The 20,321-nt window shown below is 44.9% G+C and overlaps 1 protein-coding gene across 3 annotated transcripts; it reads left to right on the top strand.

Moving 5' to 3' along the window:
• The first annotated feature begins 2,582 nt into the window (after positions 1 to 2,582).
• LOC133381437 (zinc finger and SCAN domain-containing protein 30-like) lies at positions 2,583 to 18,593 on the top strand. 3 transcript variants are annotated; one of them, XM_061620545.1, is made up of 4 exons: positions 2,583 to 2,647; positions 7,746 to 8,877; positions 10,171 to 10,300; positions 15,542 to 18,593. In XM_061620545.1, the coding sequence occupies exons 2-4, from the start codon at positions 8,059 to 8,061 to the stop codon at positions 16,423 to 16,425; spliced, it is 1,833 nt and encodes a 610-aa protein (XP_061476529.1). In that variant the 5' UTR covers positions 2,583 to 2,647; positions 7,746 to 8,058; the 3' UTR covers positions 16,426 to 18,593. The 3 variants fall into 3 exon arrangements, with proteins under 3 accessions (XP_061476529.1, XP_061476527.1, XP_061476528.1); XM_061620543.1 differs by having other exon boundaries at positions 15,539 to 18,593; XM_061620544.1 differs by lacking the exon at positions 2,583 to 2,647 and adding an exon at positions 6,516 to 6,594 and having other exon boundaries at positions 15,539 to 18,593.
• Positions 18,594 to 20,321: the final 1,728 nt, after the last annotated feature.

Genomic DNA, 20,321 nt, shown 5'->3' with positions numbered 1-20,321 from the left:
AACCGCCCTTACTGTCAAGAAGTTCCTTCTAATATCCAATCTGAATCTACGCTCCTGCAACTTAAAACCATTAGACCTAGTCCTACCCTCTGGGGCAGCAGAGAACAAATCTGTACCCTCCTCTATGTGACAGCCCTTCAGGTACTTAAAGAGTGCAATCATGTCACCCCTCAGCCTTCTCTTCACCAGAGTGAATATGCCAAGTTCCTTCAACCTTTCCTCATAAGACTTGTTCTCCATACCGGCTATCATCCTTGTCGCCCTCTTCTGAACCCGCTCTAACTTGTCTATATCTTTCTTAAAATGAGGCACCCAGAACTGAACGCAGTATTCCAGATGAGGCCTGACCAATGCAGAATATAGTGGGACTATTACTTCCCTCGACCTGGAAACTATAGCTCTGTTTATGCAGCCCAAAACCGTGTTTGCCTTTTTTGCCGCAGCATCACACTGCTGGGTCATGTTCAACTTGCGATCCACTACAATTCCAAGGTCCTTCTCACACGCACTACTGCTAAGCCAGGTATTTCCCATCCTGTACTCATGCATTTTGTTTTTGTGGCCTAAATGCAGAATCCTGCATTTGTCTTTATTGAATGTCATTTTATTAATTTCAGCCCAATTTTCTAGTCTATCCAGGTCCCTTTGGATTTTATTCCTGTCTTCCATTGTGTTAGCTATCCCTCCCAGTTTCGTATCATTCGCAAACTTCATAAGGCTTCCCTCCACCCCATCATCTAAGTCATTGATAAAAATGTTGAAGAGTATCGGCCCCAGGACAGAACCCTGTGGCACTCCACTCGAGACCTCCTTCCAGTCCGAAGCAAAGCCACCGACGACCACTCTTTGAGTACGGTTTTCCAACCAGTTGTGAATCCACCTGACAGTATTTCCATGTAGTCCGCATTTGACTAGTTTGCTAATCAAAAGGTCGTGGGGGACTTTGTCAAACGCCTTGCTGAAATCTAGATAGATGACATCTATCGGAAGCCTGCAAGCAGGACCTGAGTGCAGGAGCACACTCCCCTCCTGCAGCTTCCAGCAACTGGTTTTCAGAAGCGTACTGCCTCTGACAATGGTGGGAGAGCCACTGATAGCCTTATCCTCCATATATCTATCTAATCCTCAAGTTGGTGGCCATCACTTCCTCTTGTGGGGGTGAGTTCCATAGTTTAACCATGCGCTGCGTGAAGAATCCCTTCCATTTGTCTGTCCAGAATCTTCCACCATTCAGCTTCATTGGATGTCCACAAGTTCTAGTGTTATCAGAGTGAGAGAAAAACTTTTCTCTATCCACTTTCTCCATGCCATGCATCATTTTATACACTTCTATCATGTTGCCTCTGACTTGCCTTTTCTCTAAACTTAAAAGCCCCAAATCCTGCAACCTTTCCTCATAAGGGAGTCATCCCCTTGATTATTGGTTGTCCCCCCCCCCCTTTCTAAATCTTTTCCAACTCTTAACAACTGTTTCAGGACAAAGAAGCATGGTCTGTGGATCTCTGAGTGGTATTCAGTGCTAGTCTCATTAAAGTTAATAGGCATGACTAACTTAGGTTTGGTTAATCTCATTGTGTCTTCCACTCAGAGTAAGACTTAGTTGAATATACTACCTCTCCGCACTTCACTTTAAAAAAAAGTGAGGAGGGGAAATAACAATAATAATCACACATTGCCAGGTTAGGTTCAGTTGGCTCCTGATTCCAGGGAATAACACAGACAGAAAAAGGAACCCTTCCCTCACTGCCCCCTCCCAAATGCAGCCCAATCCTATTGCATCTGGATTGGGAAATGAATCAAATTGAGATTTATTTTTATTATTTATTTATTTATTATTACATTCACATCCCACCTTTCTTCCAAGGAGCTCAAGGGGACGCATGTATGGGTTTCCTCCCACCCCCTCCCGTCCATTTTTATCCTCACACCACAACCTTGTGATGTTTTTCCACTTGACTTTTATTCAATTTTTAAAAATTGACGCCTAGGAGATATTTTGTTCAGCCTACTCTGTTTGCTACAATTTTTCTTGTTTTATTTTGTAATTCATTTTTACATGCAATATTTATACCAAATGTTCAGTTATCAGTTGTATTTTATGGACTTTGTAATTTTTGTTGTCATATTTGCTGTTTAAGATGTTTAACTTAGATTGTACGCCCCTCAGAGTTTCATTTAAATATAGGCGGTATATAAATTGTCTAAATAATAATAATAATAAGTAGGCGAAGTTGAAAGACTGTGGCTGGCCCAAAGTCACCCAGTGAGCTCCACAGCTGAGTGAGTGGGGATTTGAACCCAGGTCTCCCAGGTCCTAGCCTGACCCTCTATATAAAACCACTCTGGCTCTGGGCTACCTAAGGCCAACAGGGCTTTCCTCCCAAGCGAACGTGCATCCATCCATCCCCGGCTCTGCGAACTCACAGCGGCTAGCCAGAATCCATGTATGCATTCTGCATAGAACAAGAAGACAGGTCGTGCTCTGTTTTACCGTTTGGCGCTGTAGGAGTTAAACCAGCAGAGAAAGGGCACGAGAGTTCCTAGAGAGGCAGGAAATGCGGTACAAGGGGGATGTCAGTAGTGAGCGCAACTTCCTGCCATACATTCTCCTCCTCCTTCCGTTCCTCCCATGTATTTCTGCAAAAAGGTAGGTTAGAGGTTCTTTGCAAGAGCTAATTAAAGGTGCATTTAAAAGTCGGGAGAGAGGGAGGGATTTGGTGTTTTGGGGGAGAGGGGCAGGTACAATGGGAGTGTTGTTGTTGTTATGTGCCTTCAAGTCGATTATGACTTATGGCGACCCTATGAATCAGCGACCTCCAAGAGCATCTGTCATGAACCACCCTGTTCAGATCTTGTAAGTTCAGGTCTGTGGCTTCCTTTATGGAATCAATCCATCTCTTGTTTGGCCTTCCTCTCTTTCTACTCCCTTCTGTTTTTCCCAGCATTATTTTTTCCAGTGAATCATGTCTTCTCATTATGTGTCCAAAGTATGATAACCTCAGTTACATCATTTTAGCTTCTAGTTACAGTTCTGGTTTAATTTGTTCTAACACCCAATTATTTGTCTTTTTTGCAGTCCATCGTATGCGCAAAGCTCTTCTCCAGCACCACATTTCAAATGAGTTGATTTTTCTCTTATCCGCCTTTTTCACTGTCCAACTTTCACATCCATACATAGAGATCGGGAATACCATGGTCTGAATGATCCTGACTTTGGTGTTCAGTGATACATCTTTGCATTTGAGGACCTTTCCTAGTTCTCTCACAGCTGCCCTTCCCAGTCCTAGCCTTCTTCTGATTTCTTGACTATTGTCTCCATTTTGGTTAATGACTGTGCCGAGGTATTGATAATCCTTGACAAGTTCAATGTCCTCATTGTCAACTGTAAAGTTACATAAATCTTCTGTTGTCATTACTTTAGTCTTCTTGACGTTCAGCTGTAGTCCTGCTTTTGTGCTTTCCTCTTTAACTTGCATCAGCATTTGTTTCAAATCATTACTGGTTTCTGCTGAGAGTATGGTATCGTCTGCATATCTTAAATTATTGATGTTTCTCCCTCCAATTTTCACACCTTCATCTTGGTCCAATCCTGCTTTCCGTATGATATGTTCTGCATACAGATTAAACAAACAGGGTGATAAAATACACCCCTGTCTCACACCCTTTCCGATGGGGAACCCATCGGTTTCTCCATATTCTGTCCTTACAGTAGCCTCTTGTCCAGAGTATAGTGTGTGCACCAGGACAATCAGATGCTGTGGTACCATTTCTTTTAAAGCATTCCATAGTTTTTCATGATCTACACAGTCAAAGGCTTTGCTGTAGTCTATAAAGCACAGTTTGATTTTCTTCTGAAATTCCTTGGTCTGTTCCATTATCCAACAACGTATGTTTGCGATATGATCTCTGGTGCCTCTTCCCTTTCTAAATCCAGCTTGGATGTCTGGCATTTCTCACTCCATATATGGTAAGAGCCTTTGTTGTAGAATCTTGAGCATTACTTTACTTGCATGGGATATTAAGGCAATAGTTCGGTAATTACTGCGTTCACTGGGATCCCCTTTCTTTGGAAGTGGGATATATATGGAACGCTTCCAGCCTGTGGGCCATTGTTTAGTTTTCCATATTTCTTGACAAATTTTTGTCAAAAGTTGGACAGATTCAGTCTCAGTAGCTTGTAGCAACTCTATTGATATGCCACCTATTCCTGGTGATTTGTTTCTTCCAAGAATTTTAAGAGCAGCTTTCACCTAACATTCTAAAATTTCTGGTTCTTCATCATATGGTTCCTCCGTGAATGAAACTGTCATCCTGGCATCTCTTTTATAGAGTTCTTCAGTGTATTGCTTCCATCTTCCTTTTATTTCATCTCAGTCAGTCGGTGTGTTCCCCTGTTGATTATTCAACATCCCTACTCTTGGTTTAAATTTCCTTTCATTTCTCTAATCTTTTGGAACAGGGCTCTTGTTCTTCCCATTTTGTTGTTCTCTTCTATTTCTATACAGTAACTATTGTAATAGTTCTCTTTGTCCGTACGTACTAGTGGTTGTATAGTTGCATTTAGGGTTCTGACTGTGTTTTTCTCTCCTTTTGCTTTTGCTTTCCTTCTCTCTTTAACCATTTGAAGAGTTTCTTCAGTCATCCATTGAGGTCTTTCTTTCTTTTTAACAAGAGGTATTGCCTTTTTGCATTCTTCCCTGATAATGTCCCTGACTTCAGTCCATAGTTCTTCTGGTTCTCTGTCAACTAAGTTTAAAGCCTCAAACTTGTTCCTTATTTGATCTTTATATTCTTCTTAGATGTTATTTAAATTGTATTTTGGCATTATGAGTGCTTTGTTCTTCTTCTTTAGCTTTACTCTGATTTTCAATATGATCAGTTCATGATCTGTACCGCAGTCTGCTCCTGGTCTTGTTTTTGCAGAAAGTATGGAACTTCTCCATCTTCTGTTTCCAATTATATAATCAATTTGATTCCTATACTGACTATCTGGTGATGTCCACGTGTATAGTCGTCTTTTGGGTTGCTCAAAAAAAGTGTTCACAAGAAACAAATTATTGGCTTCACAGAATTCAATAAGTCTTTCTCCTGCTTCATTTCTGTCACGTAAGCCCCATTTCCCCACATTTCCTAGTTCTTCTCTGTTCCCCACATTTGCATTCCAGTCCCCCATGATAATAATCATATCTTGTTTTGGTGTGTGATCAATTTCCTCCTGTACTTCTGCGTAAAATCTCTCTGGTTCTTCATCTTCTGCGTTTGATGTTGGAGCGTAGACTTGGATGATGGTTATGTTAATAGGTTTCCCATTTAATCTCATTGATATCACTCGCTGAGACCTTGCGTTGTAGCTCCTAATTGCTTTTGCTACATCACTTCTCACTATTAAAGCAACCCCGTTTCTTCTTGATTTCTCATTTCCTGCATAAAATATTTTGTAGTTGCCTGATTGAAAATGTCCTATTCCCGTCCATTTTAGTTTGCTCACGCCAAGTATTGTAATGTTGATACATTCCATTTTTTGCTTGACAACTTCTAACTTTCCCTGGTTCATGCTTCTCACATTCCATGTTCCTATTGTGTGCGTTGTACAACTCCGGACTCTCCTTTCGCATCTGTGCGCATCAGCCTCTGGGTTTCCTTTCGGCTTTGACCTAGCTGCGTCATTAGTCACAGCGCTTCTCGTACTTGTCCTTTGTTCTTCCCCAGTAGCTTGGTGAGTGCCTTCTGACCTGGGGGTCTCATCTTCCAGCACTATCTCGTGTTGGGAGAGAGAATACAAATTGCCTGTGGAGAGGAAGAGAGGAGACTCCCTCCCAAGGACCCTCTTTCCTCCTTGCATCAGGAGGGGCTGCTTGCCCCCTGCCCACATTTCAATCCTGGTAGGGCTGGGAAAGATTCCTTGCCTTAAACCCTGGAGAGCCACTGCCAGTCAGTGTAGACAGTACAGGGCTGTGGAGTCGGTACGCCAAACCTTCGACTCCGACTCTTCTATTTTTCTACTGTCCGACTCCGACTCCACCCAAAAATGGTTCCGACTCCACAGCCCTGGAAAGGGCTGTAAATGTCTTTTTACATTGGAAGCTCTCGTAGGAGCATTTTTATCGCTGCCTGAATATGCACTGATCTTGGCATCACACCATTTGTCTTCATCTGGGTCTTGTGTCACACACTGACAACACAAAATGTTTTCCATCTTGAGTTATGGTGAAATGCTGAACTACAGCTGACTTCATGGGAAGCTTCTTTGACATTTTGAATTTATATTTTAAAAAATTTGTCAATCTAAATTTATTTTGAAGTCGGAGTCGGAACATTTCTTCCGACTCCACCCAAAATTGCTTCTGACTCCGACTCCATGACTCCGACTCCACAGCCCTGGTACTCACTGGTACTGAGTACCAGAACCTTTGTTGTTGTTGTTGTTGTTGCCTATGGCAAACATAATGTGCTGGTACCCACATCCCTTTTATCAAGGTATGAATACCAACACCTCATTTTTTTAACCAAAACAGCATTACTTGCAGGAAAAGGAAGAGGAAGAAATCCACCCAAAAGAGAGCCATGTGGATCCTCTGATCCCTTCGCTTTCAGGTTGTTTTTAAATTGTTTTTAATGACATATTTTAAAATTGTTGTTATCTGCCTGGGACCTTAAGGTGGAGGGTGGGTTATGATGATGATGATGATGATGCTGTTTGAGGGAGAGGACAGGGGTTATTAGGGTGGTCAAACCATCGAGAAAGACTGCCAAAGTCCTGGACCTATAAAGCAGGGGTGGGCGACCTGAGGCCCAGGAACCTAATGAAGCCTTCAGGCCTTTATATCTGCCCCTTGGAACTCTCTGCAGGCCACACCCCTACCCCTAGGCCACATCCCTCACTGGCTCTTGAATGTGTCCTTGAATTCTGACGATGCCTCTTGCATAGAGAGGTGTGTAGAACTTGGCCTATTTTACAAAGGCAAAACTGACATGTGTTGTTCTGCCCGTTTTTGCCTCTGGCCCTGCTCACTCCTGGCTTGTCCCCCTTTCCTGGGGAAGGTTGCCAGAAGGGAGTGAGGCCTGGTGGGCTGAAAAAGGTTCCCCACTCCTGCTGTAAAGTGTGACCAAGTGACTTTCCTCTTTCAACAAGCCTTTTATCCCAGTCTGCATCTGTGTCAGAATTGTTTAATATGTTTTTCAATAATGTTTTTAACCCTTTTTTAAAGTTGTTGTTTTTTTTAAAAAAATGTTTTTAATGCTGTTTTGTTTTAATGTATTTTAAGATCTGTTTTTATGATGTTTTAAAGTGTTTTTAGTGCTTTGTTTGCCGCCCTGGGCTCCTGCTGGGAGGAAGGGCAGGATACAAATCAAATAAATAAATAATAAATAAAGTGCACTTGCTCCAAAATCCCTCTTCTGTTATTTATTATCTTCTGTTATTTATTATCTGAATTTATATCCCTCCCGAAGGAGCCCAGGGTGGCAAACAATAAGTGATTAAACAATAAAAACATCTTAAAAACAATTCCAATGCAGATGCAAACTGGGAAAGGTATCTCTATAAAAGGCTTGTTGGAAGAGGAAGGTCCAAGTCAAAGGAATAAGAGGCCCTTGGACATCTTCCTTCTGATGTTTCCAAGGGAAGCATTTTCCCTGCAAAAAAAAATTCTCTGCAAAAGAACAAATTGCTCAGAATCACACCAGTCTGTGCATCCCCTTCCCCCCCCCCTTCCTCACTGCTGTTTATGTCTCTTTTCTTTCAGGGTGAATTTTTTTTATTTTATTTTATTTAATTAAGCTTATATACCGCCCGACTAGCAACAGCTCTCTGGGCGGTGAACATTCGGCTTGTAGGCCACTGGGGAAAGCCATCAGCTCCTGAATGACTCTCGGGGACGTGATGCAATGAGGTGTCACTGAAGGAGCTTTTCCACCCCTCTGCCCCCGTCGCTGCTTACCTGTTGCGTTGATGCAACCGCAGGCCCACGGCGAGCTGGCGAGCTCTCATTCCCAAAAGTTTTGCAGAACAAGGACAGAGGGCCTGAGCTAAGCTGGGAACCTTGCCTGCGAGTGGGAATGGCTGCAGATCAAGAGATAAGATTCCCAGATCTGGGCCTCCGGCTGCAGACTGTGCTTGAGGAAAGTGGGGACCCAGAAATGAAGATGGAGCAAGATGAGCTGCCGGGCCTCAAACCAGCAACGGGGCCGAGTGAAACAGGAGACGACTTGCCCAGTGCTCAGATGGGGACTGTCGGGCAGCTCATGAGTTGGGACGAGCAGCAGCGCATTAAACAAGAACCAGAAGAGGGTCCATCGTCGCTCCGATGGGAAGCCCAATGGCAGGAGTTCCTGAACGCGGTGCAGACCCCTCACTCTGGCGAGGGCAACCCACAGCTGCCAGAGACAGCGCCGTGGGGCGAGACGAAATGTGCCCTGCCCCACTTTGAAGGAACAGCAGCCATTAGCCAGGGGACTCAAGAGCAGAGCAAGGCTATTTGCACACCTGCTCTTAACAGAACAGAACAGCAAGCCGATAGCAGGCCAGATGCCGCTGGCAGGGGAGACGTCAAGCAAACGAAGGAGATCAAGATGGAGGGTGCTATTGGTTCAGAGGCCCAGCGCCGGCTCTTCAGGCAGCTCTGCTACCAGGACGCCCAGGGCCCCCGAGAAGTCTATGGCCGACTCCGGGAGCTTTGTGTGCAGTGGCTGAAGCCAGAGAGGCACACAAAGGAGCAGATCCTGGACCTGGTGATTCTGGAGCAATTCCTGGCTGTCCTGCCCTTGGAAATGGGGAGCTGGGTGAAGGAGCGAGACTCCGATAGCTGTTTCCATGCTGTGGCCGTTGCAGAGGATTTCCTTCTGAGGCACCAGGAGGCCGAGAAACGGGAAGGCCAGGTGAGGACATCTCATCCTCTCCGTGGTCTGGAGTCTGTTGCCAGGTGTTATGGTGCAAATAACTGAATGTCATACTTTAAGAAGAATATGGACCAGAATGGGGAATTTCAGGTCTGAGGGCCAAATGTGGCCCTCCAGGCCTCTATCTGGCCCTCAGGTCAGAGTGTGGGGTGTACGCATGTAGAAACCTCTGGCTTTGCTGTGGCTAGAATGTAGCTTCCTGTGCAAACCTAAAAATCACATCTGTTGCCCTGCCCACTTTTGCCTCTGGCCCCACCCACCATTGCCCCGTGGAAGGTTTCCCACAAAGGATCATGGCCCTTAGACTGAAAAATGGGCCCCACCCTTGATTCCGGATGAATCTGAATGGGTTCAGGGGAGGGCAACAACCATGGTCAGGGATATATAGAAGAAAGAATTAGTCCCATGAGGAAAGATGGAAGGAACGGAAAGATGGAAGGAACTGAGTATGTTTTCCTGCAGACATGATAGCCCTCTGCAAAGACATGAAGGGGGCTGTCACAGGAAAGATGGAGCAGACTTGCCCTCCGCTGCGCCAGAGGGCAGGACTTGGGCCACATCCACACCATACATTTAAAGCCCTCTTATACCACTTTCAACAGTCATGGCTTCCCCCAGAGCATCCTGGGAACTGTAGTTTGTTCCTGGCACTGAGAGTTGTTAGGGGACATTCCTCTCATAGAACTACAATTCCCAGAGTTCCCTGGGAAGAAGCATTGATTGTTAAACCAGTAAGAGAGGGACATGATAGAGGTAGATAAAATCATGCATGGTGGAAGAAAAACCATGGTGGAAGTTCATAAAACTAGAACTTGACGAGGATATCCAGTGAAGCTGAATGTTGGAGGATTCAAGATAAACAAAAGAAAGTCCTTCTTCCACACAGTGCTTAGTTAAATTATGGAATTATCGCTCCCACAGAAAGCAGTGATGGCCACCAACTTGGATGGCTTTAAAAAAAGATTAGACAAATTCATGGATGAGCCTGTTGAGAACAGGATGCTGGTATAGAATGGGCCTTTGGCCTGATTCAGCAGCCAGGCTCCTCTTAGGTTCTTATGAGGGCAAAACCTGGTCACCTGACATCACTGTGAGGTCAGATGAGTGGCCCCGCCTCCCTCTCAAACTTGGACCGCCGTGTGGGTGGGGGAGGTACGGTTCTGGTCTGCCTGTCAGATCCGGTTCTTCCCTCTTCCTGTAGTTCTTTGAAATAATTGTCTTCCTTCCACTAGCCTTTTTATGTCCTGACTAAAATGTTGACGGGTATTTCAGGTGCTGGGGGCCTTGCAGGAGGTTGCTGTGACCGTTGCGGGAAATGTAGGGGCATCGCTGCTGGAAACCCCTCAGAGGCAGCTCAGCGGGGAGTTTAAGCGAGAAGATGAGGGGATTGCCAGTGCACTGGGTAAGGACTACTCATCCCTGAATTGCTGTCCAGTTTGAAGTATGTATAATGCCTTACCTTAGGGGTCGCCAACTTGGTGCCTGTCTGCCCACCAGTCCATGAAAGGTCTCGATAAATTAGACTGGCCTCATTTGCATCATACATTTAGAGCACTATGGTACCACTTTAAACAGTCATGGCTTTCCCCAAAGAACCCTGGGAAAGTGTATTTGTGAAGTTGCTAGGAGACCTCCCTGTTCATTTCACAGAGCTACAATTCCCAGTGTTCTCTGGAAGAAGGATTGACTGTTAAACGACTCTGGGAATTAAATTAGTGTCTATACCACTTATAAATGGCTTGTAAGCAGTTTACAAGTATAAAATCAATTATGAAATCTGTTCATAGTTAAAATACACAATAAAACAACTCCATCAAACCATTGGCCTGCTCCACGAGCTAGAGGGAGCCCCAGCTGACAAAGTATCAAGGCCCCAGCTGACAAAGCGTCAAGGCGAGTTAAGCAGCAGAGCGAGTTCGGCAGCAGGGCGAGGAGGCCAGGGCCCCCTACTCTGCCCGTCTGTTCCCTGACCTCAACTAAACCGCAGTCTCCAACCCATTGATGTAATAAACCTTAAACAAAACTATGCAGGTAAGAAGCCAGCAGGGGTGTGGGGGGTTTCCAGTGTTTTGCACCGCCTGCAGCATGTACGACTATCTGCCTGTTGGACAGAAGTCGTGGGTGTGCTCTCGGTGCAATGAGCTCCTGGCTCTCCGGGAACGACTTCATTTCCTTGAGGCCAAGGTGGCGGACCTGGAAAAGCTGAGAGAGGCAGAGAGGTGTGTGGAGGAGGCCTTCAGGGATGTTATAGCTGTGTCCCACTCCAACGATGATAGCTCTCCTGCTATCATGGAGAACGATGGTCTCGGGGAAGGAGAGCATCCAGCTGAGGAAGAGGGAAACGACCCCTTAGAAGGGACCCATTCCTTGGGGGATGAGCAGCTATCCTCTCGTGCCGAGGATATATCTCCAGGGGGTGGAGGGATCCTTGTAGTGGGTGATTCGATCATTAGGAACATAGACAGTGGGGTGTGTGATGGGCGTGTAGACCGTAAGGTGTTTTGCCTGCCTGGTGCGAAGGTTGCGGATATCGCCCGTCGTTTAGATAGTTTGGTAGACAGTGCTGGGGAGGAGTCAGTGGTCGTGGTGCACGTTGGCACCAACGACATGGGGAAATGCAGCCGTGAGGTCCTGGAAGCAAAATTTAGGTTGCTAGGTAGGATGCTGAAAGCCAGGACCTCCAAGGTGGCTTTCTCTGAAATGCTACCGGTTCCACGCGCAGGACCAGCCAGACAGGCCCAGCTTCGCAGTCTCAATGCGTGGATGAGACGATGGTGTCGGGTGGAAGGGTTCGGATTTGTTAGGCACTGGGGAACATTTTGGTACAAGCCGGGCCTGTACAAAAGGGACGGGCTCCACTTGAACCAGAATGGAACCAGACTGCTGGCACTTAAAATTAAAAAGGTAGCAGAGCAGCTTTTAAACTGACTGAGGGGGGAAACCCGACAGGAGCTGAGAAAGGTCCGGTTCGGAATAAACCTCCCCCCTGGGATAAAAACCAAAGAAATGATGAAATTTTAAAAGGGGTAGGCCTAGAAGTAGGCATTGTGAGAGCAGGGGCACAGGATATAAATTCAGAAGAGCAAAATTACCACAGGCCAAACCACAAGTGCCAAAGACACTTGAAGAGAGACACTGCTTACAAGTGCCTGTACGCTAATGCTAGGAGCCTCCGAACCAAGATGGGAGAACTGGACTGCTTGGTCTTAGAGGAGAGCATTGATATAGTGAGCATAACGGAGACCTGGTGGAATGGAGAAAACCAGTGGGATACGGTTATCCCTGGATATAAACTATATCGGAAGGACAGGGAAGGACGTATTGGTGGCGGAGTCGCTCTATACGTGAAAGACGGCATTGAATCCAGCAAGCTCGAAACCCCCAAAGAGGCAGACTCCTCCACAGAATCGTTGTGGGTGGTGATACCATGCCCCAGGAGGGACTTAATACTGGGAACGATCTATCGTCCCCCTGATCAAAATGCTCAGGGAGACCTTGAGATGAGATATGAAATTGAGGAAGCATCCAAACTAGGAAATGTGGTAGTAATGGGTGACTTCAACTACCTGGACATAGACTGGCTGCATATGTGTTCCAGTCATGACAAAGAAGCAAAGTTTCTAGATATTCTAAATGACTATTCCCTAGACCAGTTGGTCATGGAACCGACCAGAGGGATGGCAACCCTGGACTTAATCCTCAGTGGGGACCGGGACCTGGTGCAAGATGTAAGTGTTGTTGAACCGATTGGGAGCAGTGACCACAGTGCTATTAAATTAAACATACATGTAACTGGCCAATTGCCAAGAAAATCCAACACGGTCACATTTGACTTCAAAAGAGGAAACTTCACAAAAATGAGGGGATTGGTAAAAAGAAAGCTGAAAAACAAAGTCCAGAGGGTCACATCACTCGAAAATGCTTGGAAGTTGTTTAAAAACACTATATTAGAAGCTCAACTGGAGTGCATACCGCAGATCAGAAAAGGTAGCGCCAGGGCCAAGAAGATGCCAGCATGGTTAACGAGCAAAGTCAAGGAAGCTCTTAGAGGCAAAAAGTCTTCCTTCAGAAAATGGAAGTCTTGTCCGAATGAAGAAAATAAAAAAGAACACAAACTCTGGCAAAAGAAATGCAAGAAGACAATAAGGGATGCTAAAAAAGAATTTGAGGAGCACATTGCTAAGAACATAAAAACCAACAACAAAAAATTCTATCAATACATTCAAAGCAGGAGACCATCTAGGGAGACAATTGGACCCTTGGATGATAAGGGAGTCAAAGGTGTACTAAAGAACGATAAGGAGATTGCAGAGAAGCTAAATGAATTCTTTGCATCTGTCTTCACAGTGGAAGATATAGGGCAGATCCCTGAACCTGAACTAACATTTGCAGGAAGGGATTCTGAGGAACTGAGACAAATAGTGGTAACGAGAGAGGAAGTTCTAAGCTTAATGGACAATATAAAAACTGACAAATCACCGGGCCCGGATGGCATCCACCCGAGAGTTCTCAAAGAACTCAAAGGTGAAATTGCTGATCTGCTAACTAAAATATGTAACTTGTCCCTTGGGTCCTCCTCCGTGCCTGAGGACTGGAAAGTGGCAAATGTAACGCCAATCTTCAAAAAGGGATCCAGAGGGGATCCCGGAAATTACAGACCAGTTAGCTTAACTTCTGTCCCTGGAAAACTGGTAGAAAGTATTATTAAAGCTAGATTAACTAAGCACATAGAAGAACAAGCCTTGCTGAAGCAGAGCCAGCATGGCTTCTGCAAGGGAAAGTCCTGTCTCAGTAACCTATTAGAATTCTTTGAGAATGTCAACAAGCATATAGATAGAGGTGATCCAGTGGACATAGTGTACTTAGACTTTCAAAAAGCGTTTGACAAGGTACCTCACCAAAGGCTTCTGAGGAAGCTTAGCAGTCATGGAATAAGAGGACAGGCCCTCTTGTGGATAAGGAATTGGTTAAGAAGCAGAAAGCAGAGAGTAGGAATAAACGGACAGTTCTCCCAATGGAGGGCTGTAGAAAGTGGAGTCCCTCAAGGATCGGTATTGGGACCTGTACTTTTCAACTTGTTCATTAATGACCTAGAATTAGGAGTGAGCAGTGAAGTGGCCAAGTTTGCTGACGACACTAAATTGTTCAGGGTTGTTAAAACAAAAAGGGATTGCGAAGAGCTCCAAAAAGACCTCTCCAAACTGAGTGAATGGGCGGAAAAATGGCAAATGCAATTCAATATAAACAAGTGTAAAATTATGCATATTGGAGCAAAAAATCTTAATTTCACATATACGCTCATGGGGTCTGAACTGGCGGTGACCAACCAGGAGAGAGACCTCGGGGTTGTAGTGGACAGCACGATGAAAATGTCGACCCAGTGTGCGGCAGCTGTGAAAAAGGCAAATTCCATGCTAGCGATAATTAGGAAAGGTTTTGAAAATAAAACAGCCGATATCATAATGCCGTTGTATAAATCTATGGTGCGGCCGCATTTGGAATACTGTGTACAGTTCTGGTCGCCTCATCTCAAAAAGGATATTATAGAGTTGGAAAAGGTTCAGAAGAGGGCAACCAGAATGATCAAGGGGATGGAGCGACTCCCTTACGAGGAAAGGTTGCAGCATTTGGGGCTTTTTAGTTTAGAGAAAAGGCGGGTCAGAGGAGACATGATAGAAGTGTATAAAATTATGCATGGCATTGAGACAGTGGATAGAGAAAAGTTTTTCTCCCTCTCTCATAATACTAGAACTTGTGGACATTCAAAGAAGCTGAATGTTGGAAGATTCAGGACAGACAAAAGGAAGTACTTCTTTACTCAGCGCATAGTTAAACTATGGAATTTGCTCCCACAAGATGCAGTAATGGCCACCAGCTTGGATGGCTTTAAAAGAAGATTAGACAAATTCATGGAGGACAGGGCTATCAATGGCTACTAGCCGTGATGGCTGTGCTCTGCCACCCTAGTCAGAGGCAGCATGCTTCTGAAAACCAGTTGCCGGAAGCCTCAGGAGGGTAGAGTGTTCTTGCACTCAGGTCCTACTTGCGGGCTTCCCCCAGGCACCTGGTTGGGCACTGTGAGAACAGGATGCTGGACTAGATGGGCCACTGGCCTGATCCAGCAGGCTCTTCTTATGTTCTTATGTTCTTAAAAACATCCATAATTAAAATATATAATAAAACAACCTAGCTAAAAAGCATAACAATTAAAACAAAAAACAATTAGATCAGGAAGGTCAAGTTCAGAGGAATGTTTTCCTAAAGAGGTGTGGCTTCAAGATCCAGCAGAATGCCAGTACTGGTGGGGCCTCTTGCATTCCTTATGGGAGTTCTTTTATCTCTAGGAAGGCAAATCAGTAGAGCAGGGATTGCCACCGTGATGCCCTCTAGATACCCAATTCCCATGAGCCCTAATCTGCATGGCCAATAATCAGGGATGATGGGAGTTGGGTCCAACCAAACCTGGAGGGTTCTAAATTGGCTACCCCCTGAGTCTGGGTAGAACAAACACCAGATACAGTCTCGCAAATGATAGGCAATTTCTGCAATTGAACCTGTTATAGCCCTCTTCTCCAAATTGGGTTAATATGATAGGGTAGGTTCTCCAGCGCATTCTTAACCGTCTTGTCTCTTATTCCAGCAGGTGAAGGGGAGCAGTGTGGGAATGAGGGTGAACTGCTCTGGATGCCATCAGGCAGAGCCATAGGTCAGGAGCAGGAAGCAAAAAATGGAACGCGAGAGAGGCCAGAGAAGCTTCAAAGCCATGAAATGGAGAAGTGGAGGAATAAATTCATCCCTTGCCAGGATGGTGAGGTCTGCGAAATATCAGCCCAAGGGATACTCAAAAGGAGGAAAAGGAGCAAAGTTACAGTGAGCAAGAAGCTTTTCTGGGATGAATCCAACCTTAATAGAATTCACGCTGGAGAGAAACCGCATGAATGTTCAGTCTGTGGGAAGATATTCCGCCGACGCTCAGACCTTAATAGCCATCAGAGAACCCATACAGGAGAGAAACCCTATGTGTGCTTGAACTGTGGGAAGAGATTCAATCGGAGCACAAACCTTATTTCACATAAAAGAATCCACACAGGAGAGAAGCCCTATAAATGCGCAGACTGTGGCAAAAACTTTTGTCACAAATCTGGCCTGATAAGGCATCGGAGAACCCACACAGGAGAAAAACCGTATGCTTGTTTGGAATGTGGGAAGAGCTTCAGCCAGAGGCAGCATCTTATCACGCACCAGCGGAACCACACTGGAGAGAAACCATTTACCTGCTCTGAGTGCGGGAAAAGCTTCAGCCAGAGCCAGCATCTGATCACCCACCAGAGAAACCACACTGGAGAAAAGCCTTTTGAATGCTCACAGTGCAACAAATGTTTTTGCGACAAATCCACCCTTTTTAGACATCAAAGGAGTCACATTGGGAAGAAACCCTTTAAATGTTCCAAGTGTGACGAAAGCTTCTACCGGAGCAAACATCTTATCAGACATCAGAGAATCCACATCCAACCCTCAATGGTCTAATTTCTGTGTATATAAACTGTGCTTCTTCATTTGCTTTGCAGTGTCCACAAATTGTCTGTTGAGGGTGACGGATGGGTTGGAGAGATCTTCTGCCACAATAGCCCAAACGTATGATTTCCAACTGTCACTCAGCACAATACATAACGAGCTTGATTAACATAAGAAGAGATCTGCTGGATCAATTCAAAGGCTCACCTAGTCCAGCATTCTGTTCTCACAGTGGCCAGTCAGATGCCCCAACAGGAATCTTGTAATCAGAATATGAATGGAGGACAGTGGTGTGCTGTCCACTTGTTCTTCCCAGCAACTGATCTACGACTAGCCAGGTTCTACTACTGCGTGCCCTGCCTCCACGGTCGGAGGCAGCATGCTTCTGAATACCAGTCGCTGGAAACCGCAGGAGGGGAGAGTGTGCTGCACTCAGGTCCTGCTTGTGGGCTTCCCATGGGGATCTGGTTGGCCACTATGAGAACAGGATGTTGGGCTAGATGGGCCACTTGTCTGACAGCAGCCAGACCTTTCTTATTTTGGCTAAATAGAACCTCCATGTTTAGTAGCAGCATATCTTGGAATGCCAGTTACTGGAAAACCACTCGGTCCTGCTTGTGGGCTTCCCATTGGGGCATCTGGTTGGCCACTGTGAGAACAGGATGCTGGACTAGATGGGCCACTGGCCTTTTCCAGCAGGCTCCTCTGATGCTCTTATGATATTCAGAGGCATCCCACTACTGGAAGTAATATAGCTATCCTGACTAGTAGCCATTGGTAGTCTTATCCTCTGTGTATTTCTCTACTCCCCCTTCGAAAGCTGTTGAAGGTGGTGACCATGCCTACATCTTGTGGAAGTGGATTCCATGACGGTGCGTCGAGTGAAGCAGTATTCCCTTTTTGTCTGTCCTGAGTCTTCCAGCTTCATTGGATGGCCCCTGTTGGGTTCTCATGTTATGAAAGAGGAAGAAAAATCTCTATTCACTTTCTCCACACTGTGCATAATTTTATACACTTCTATCTTGTCACCCATTGCTTGCCTTTCCCCCGCTCTAAACTAAAGAGAGCCCCAACAGCCAGAGAAGAGAGATCTGGAAGGGCTGGATTTGGCCCCGAGTCTCCATATGCTTCATCCCATGCCTTATGTTTTTTGGACACTCGGATCTGAGGGGGTAGTTTATGCACCCGGCAAAGCGGGGAGGGAGGGTATTCCTCATTTGTGCTCTTTAAATTCTCCTGGGTGGAGGAGAGAATATGCAAACAGGGACATACAAGCCCATCGCTTGTGCCACACATAACAGTGAATAGGAACGCAAGAGGCGCCTTACACTGAGTCAGGCCATCGGTCCGTGTGGCTCAGTATTGACTGTGCACTGACTGGCAGCCCTGTCTGGGGTTTCGTACAGAATTCTCTCCCGGCCCTACCTGGAGAGGCCACTGGGGATTGGACCTGGGACCTTCTGGCATGCAAAGGAGGTGCTCTGCCCACTGAGCTACAGCCCCTTCCTAACGTGTGGGCCAGCGGGGTGCGTGTCCACTGAATCCACACATGTAGAGGGTTATTGCCCTGGGCTGCAATCCAGTTGTACATCCCTTACTTGGGAATACGTTTGCTGCCCTGGGCTCTTCCTGGCAGGAAATAAATTTAATAAATAACTAAAATAATGATAAATCAATAAGTTCTGTTGAACTTAGTGGGACTGATTTCTGTGCAGACACGTATAAGATGTGCTGTTAGTGAATGTGTGAACCAGCTTACATTCTGACCTTCTGTCTCTATGGGAAGCTGCCTTATACAAGGTCAGATTATTCGGCCATCTCAAGTATTGTCTGCAGAGAGCGACTCTCCGGGATCTCATGTGGAAGAAGTGCTTTCCCATCACCTGCTTACCTCATCTTTTTTTTTTTTAACGGAGATTCCGGGGATTGACCCTCAGACCTTCTGCATGCAAGGCTTGCACTCTACCACTGAGCTACGATTCCTGGAATACTTGACTATCCGCCAGTATCCGCCTTACCTCTGTTGCTGTTGTTTTAATCCCCTTTTGGAAAATGTGTAAAGGTGGCTCTCATTTGTCTTTGCATTTCCCTTTTGAATGTTGATGTTTCTTGCTCAGAGCTCTCCTCTGGTGTGATTTCTGATTCCCTACCTCTCCTTGATGTAATTGTCTTTTTTATAACTGCGGGCAGAAGTCTTGCTCTTTCAAACTTTTGCCATAGTTTGGGCAGTTTACAAATAAATGACAATGATGTTATACAATGGAGGAAAGACAAGTTATTCAGGTTAAAGAGCGAGTGACTATGCATGTGCTGGCTATAACAATAGCACCTGTCCCTGTTGGAAGCTGCCTGAAACAGGCTGCAATCCAGTACTTACCTGGGAGTCCCATTGAACCCAGTGGAGCTTACTTCTGAGTAAACATTATTGGCTTGCTGCCTGAGTCTGACCATTAGACGATCTACCTCAATGCTGTCTGTTCTGCTAGCAGTGGCTCTCCAGGGTTTCAGACAGAAGTCTAGAGAGCTGAAGGCCCAGAAAGAAAACAGAAAAACACAAAAATAGGCTTTTCCAAAGCCCTTTTTGGAAACCCCAGGGGGAAAAAAACTCCCCCCTCTCATTTTTTCCTAGTTAGCTTCTCTAATTTGCACCCCCAAGACCACGATTCCAGTTTTCACTCAGGCATGAAATGCACTGGGTGACCTTGGCCCAGTCACTCTCTCACCTACCTCACAGGGACGTTGTGAGGATAAAATTGGGGGGGGAAGAGACCCATGAATACCAACTCGAACTCCCTGGAGGAAAGGTAGGATATAAATGTAATAATTAGCTAATATGGACAATACAATTAAGCAATCCACTAACTAAATTAATAGCATCATTATTATTGATTGATTGATATGCGGCTTAATTGTCAAAGTGGCTTAAAGGTGGTTTGCAAGTATAAAACCAATTACAAAACAAATAGAAACACATATTTAAAATGCACAATAAAACAATTCCATCAAAATATTAAAACATCCACATTTAAAATATACATTAAAACAAGCCCTTTACTTATTAATTAAAATATTTGCAGACTGGATCTTAATAAAAAAATACAGTAAGGCAGTATGCAACTTACAAAATGACCATATGAATATGAGTAAAAAATCATCAGTGAATACTGCTTGGTAAAAAATCTCATCACAAAGGTCTGTCTAAATAACACCGTTTTTAAATAAGGTGATGTCTAGAAGAAGGGAAACCCCACATAGAGCACATTTCAGTAATCCAACCTTGACGTCACCTGATTCAACGAGGCTCTTTGGTAGATACGGGGGAGGAAAAAACTATTCCTCTTTTAAAGTACAGCAATAACCATACCGACAGCAATTTGTCCTCAAATAATACTTATTATAACAAGACGTTCCTGTCACTTGTCATCACACAAGTATAGTGATACTTGTGATGATACATATTATTTGAGAACTGTACTATAACAAACAAATCAAGGGGAATCAACAAACAGCGGAGATCGTGTATTTTATTTTTAATTGAATTGATATCCCGCCCTTCCTCCTCAGGGAGTCCAGATGAAAGAATGTTCTTACCTTTCAACAAGCCTTTTATAAGTGGATACCGTGCCTGCACCTGTTATTGGAGTGTTTTTAAAGATTTTTTTTAACGTGTTTTGTTTTTAAGTTTTAAAACATATATATATATATATATATATGTTCTTTGTTGTTGTTTTAGCATGTGTTATTTGCTGCCCTGGGCTCCTTGTGGGAGGAGGGTGGGGAATCAATTTAACAACCACTGTTTTTAGAAGGTAGGATCATTCAGACCATGGTATTCCCGATCTCTATGTATGGATGTGAAAGTTGGACAGTGAAAAAGGCGGATAAGAGAAAAATCAACTCATTTGAAA

The sequence above is a fragment of the Rhineura floridana genome, chromosome 3, assembly GCF_030035675.1.
Source record: "Rhineura floridana isolate rRhiFlo1 chromosome 3, rRhiFlo1.hap2, whole genome shotgun sequence".
Lineage (NCBI taxonomy): Eukaryota > Metazoa > Chordata > Lepidosauria > Squamata > Rhineuridae > Rhineura > Rhineura floridana.
This window is presented reverse-complemented; position numbering and strand designations above follow the sequence as displayed.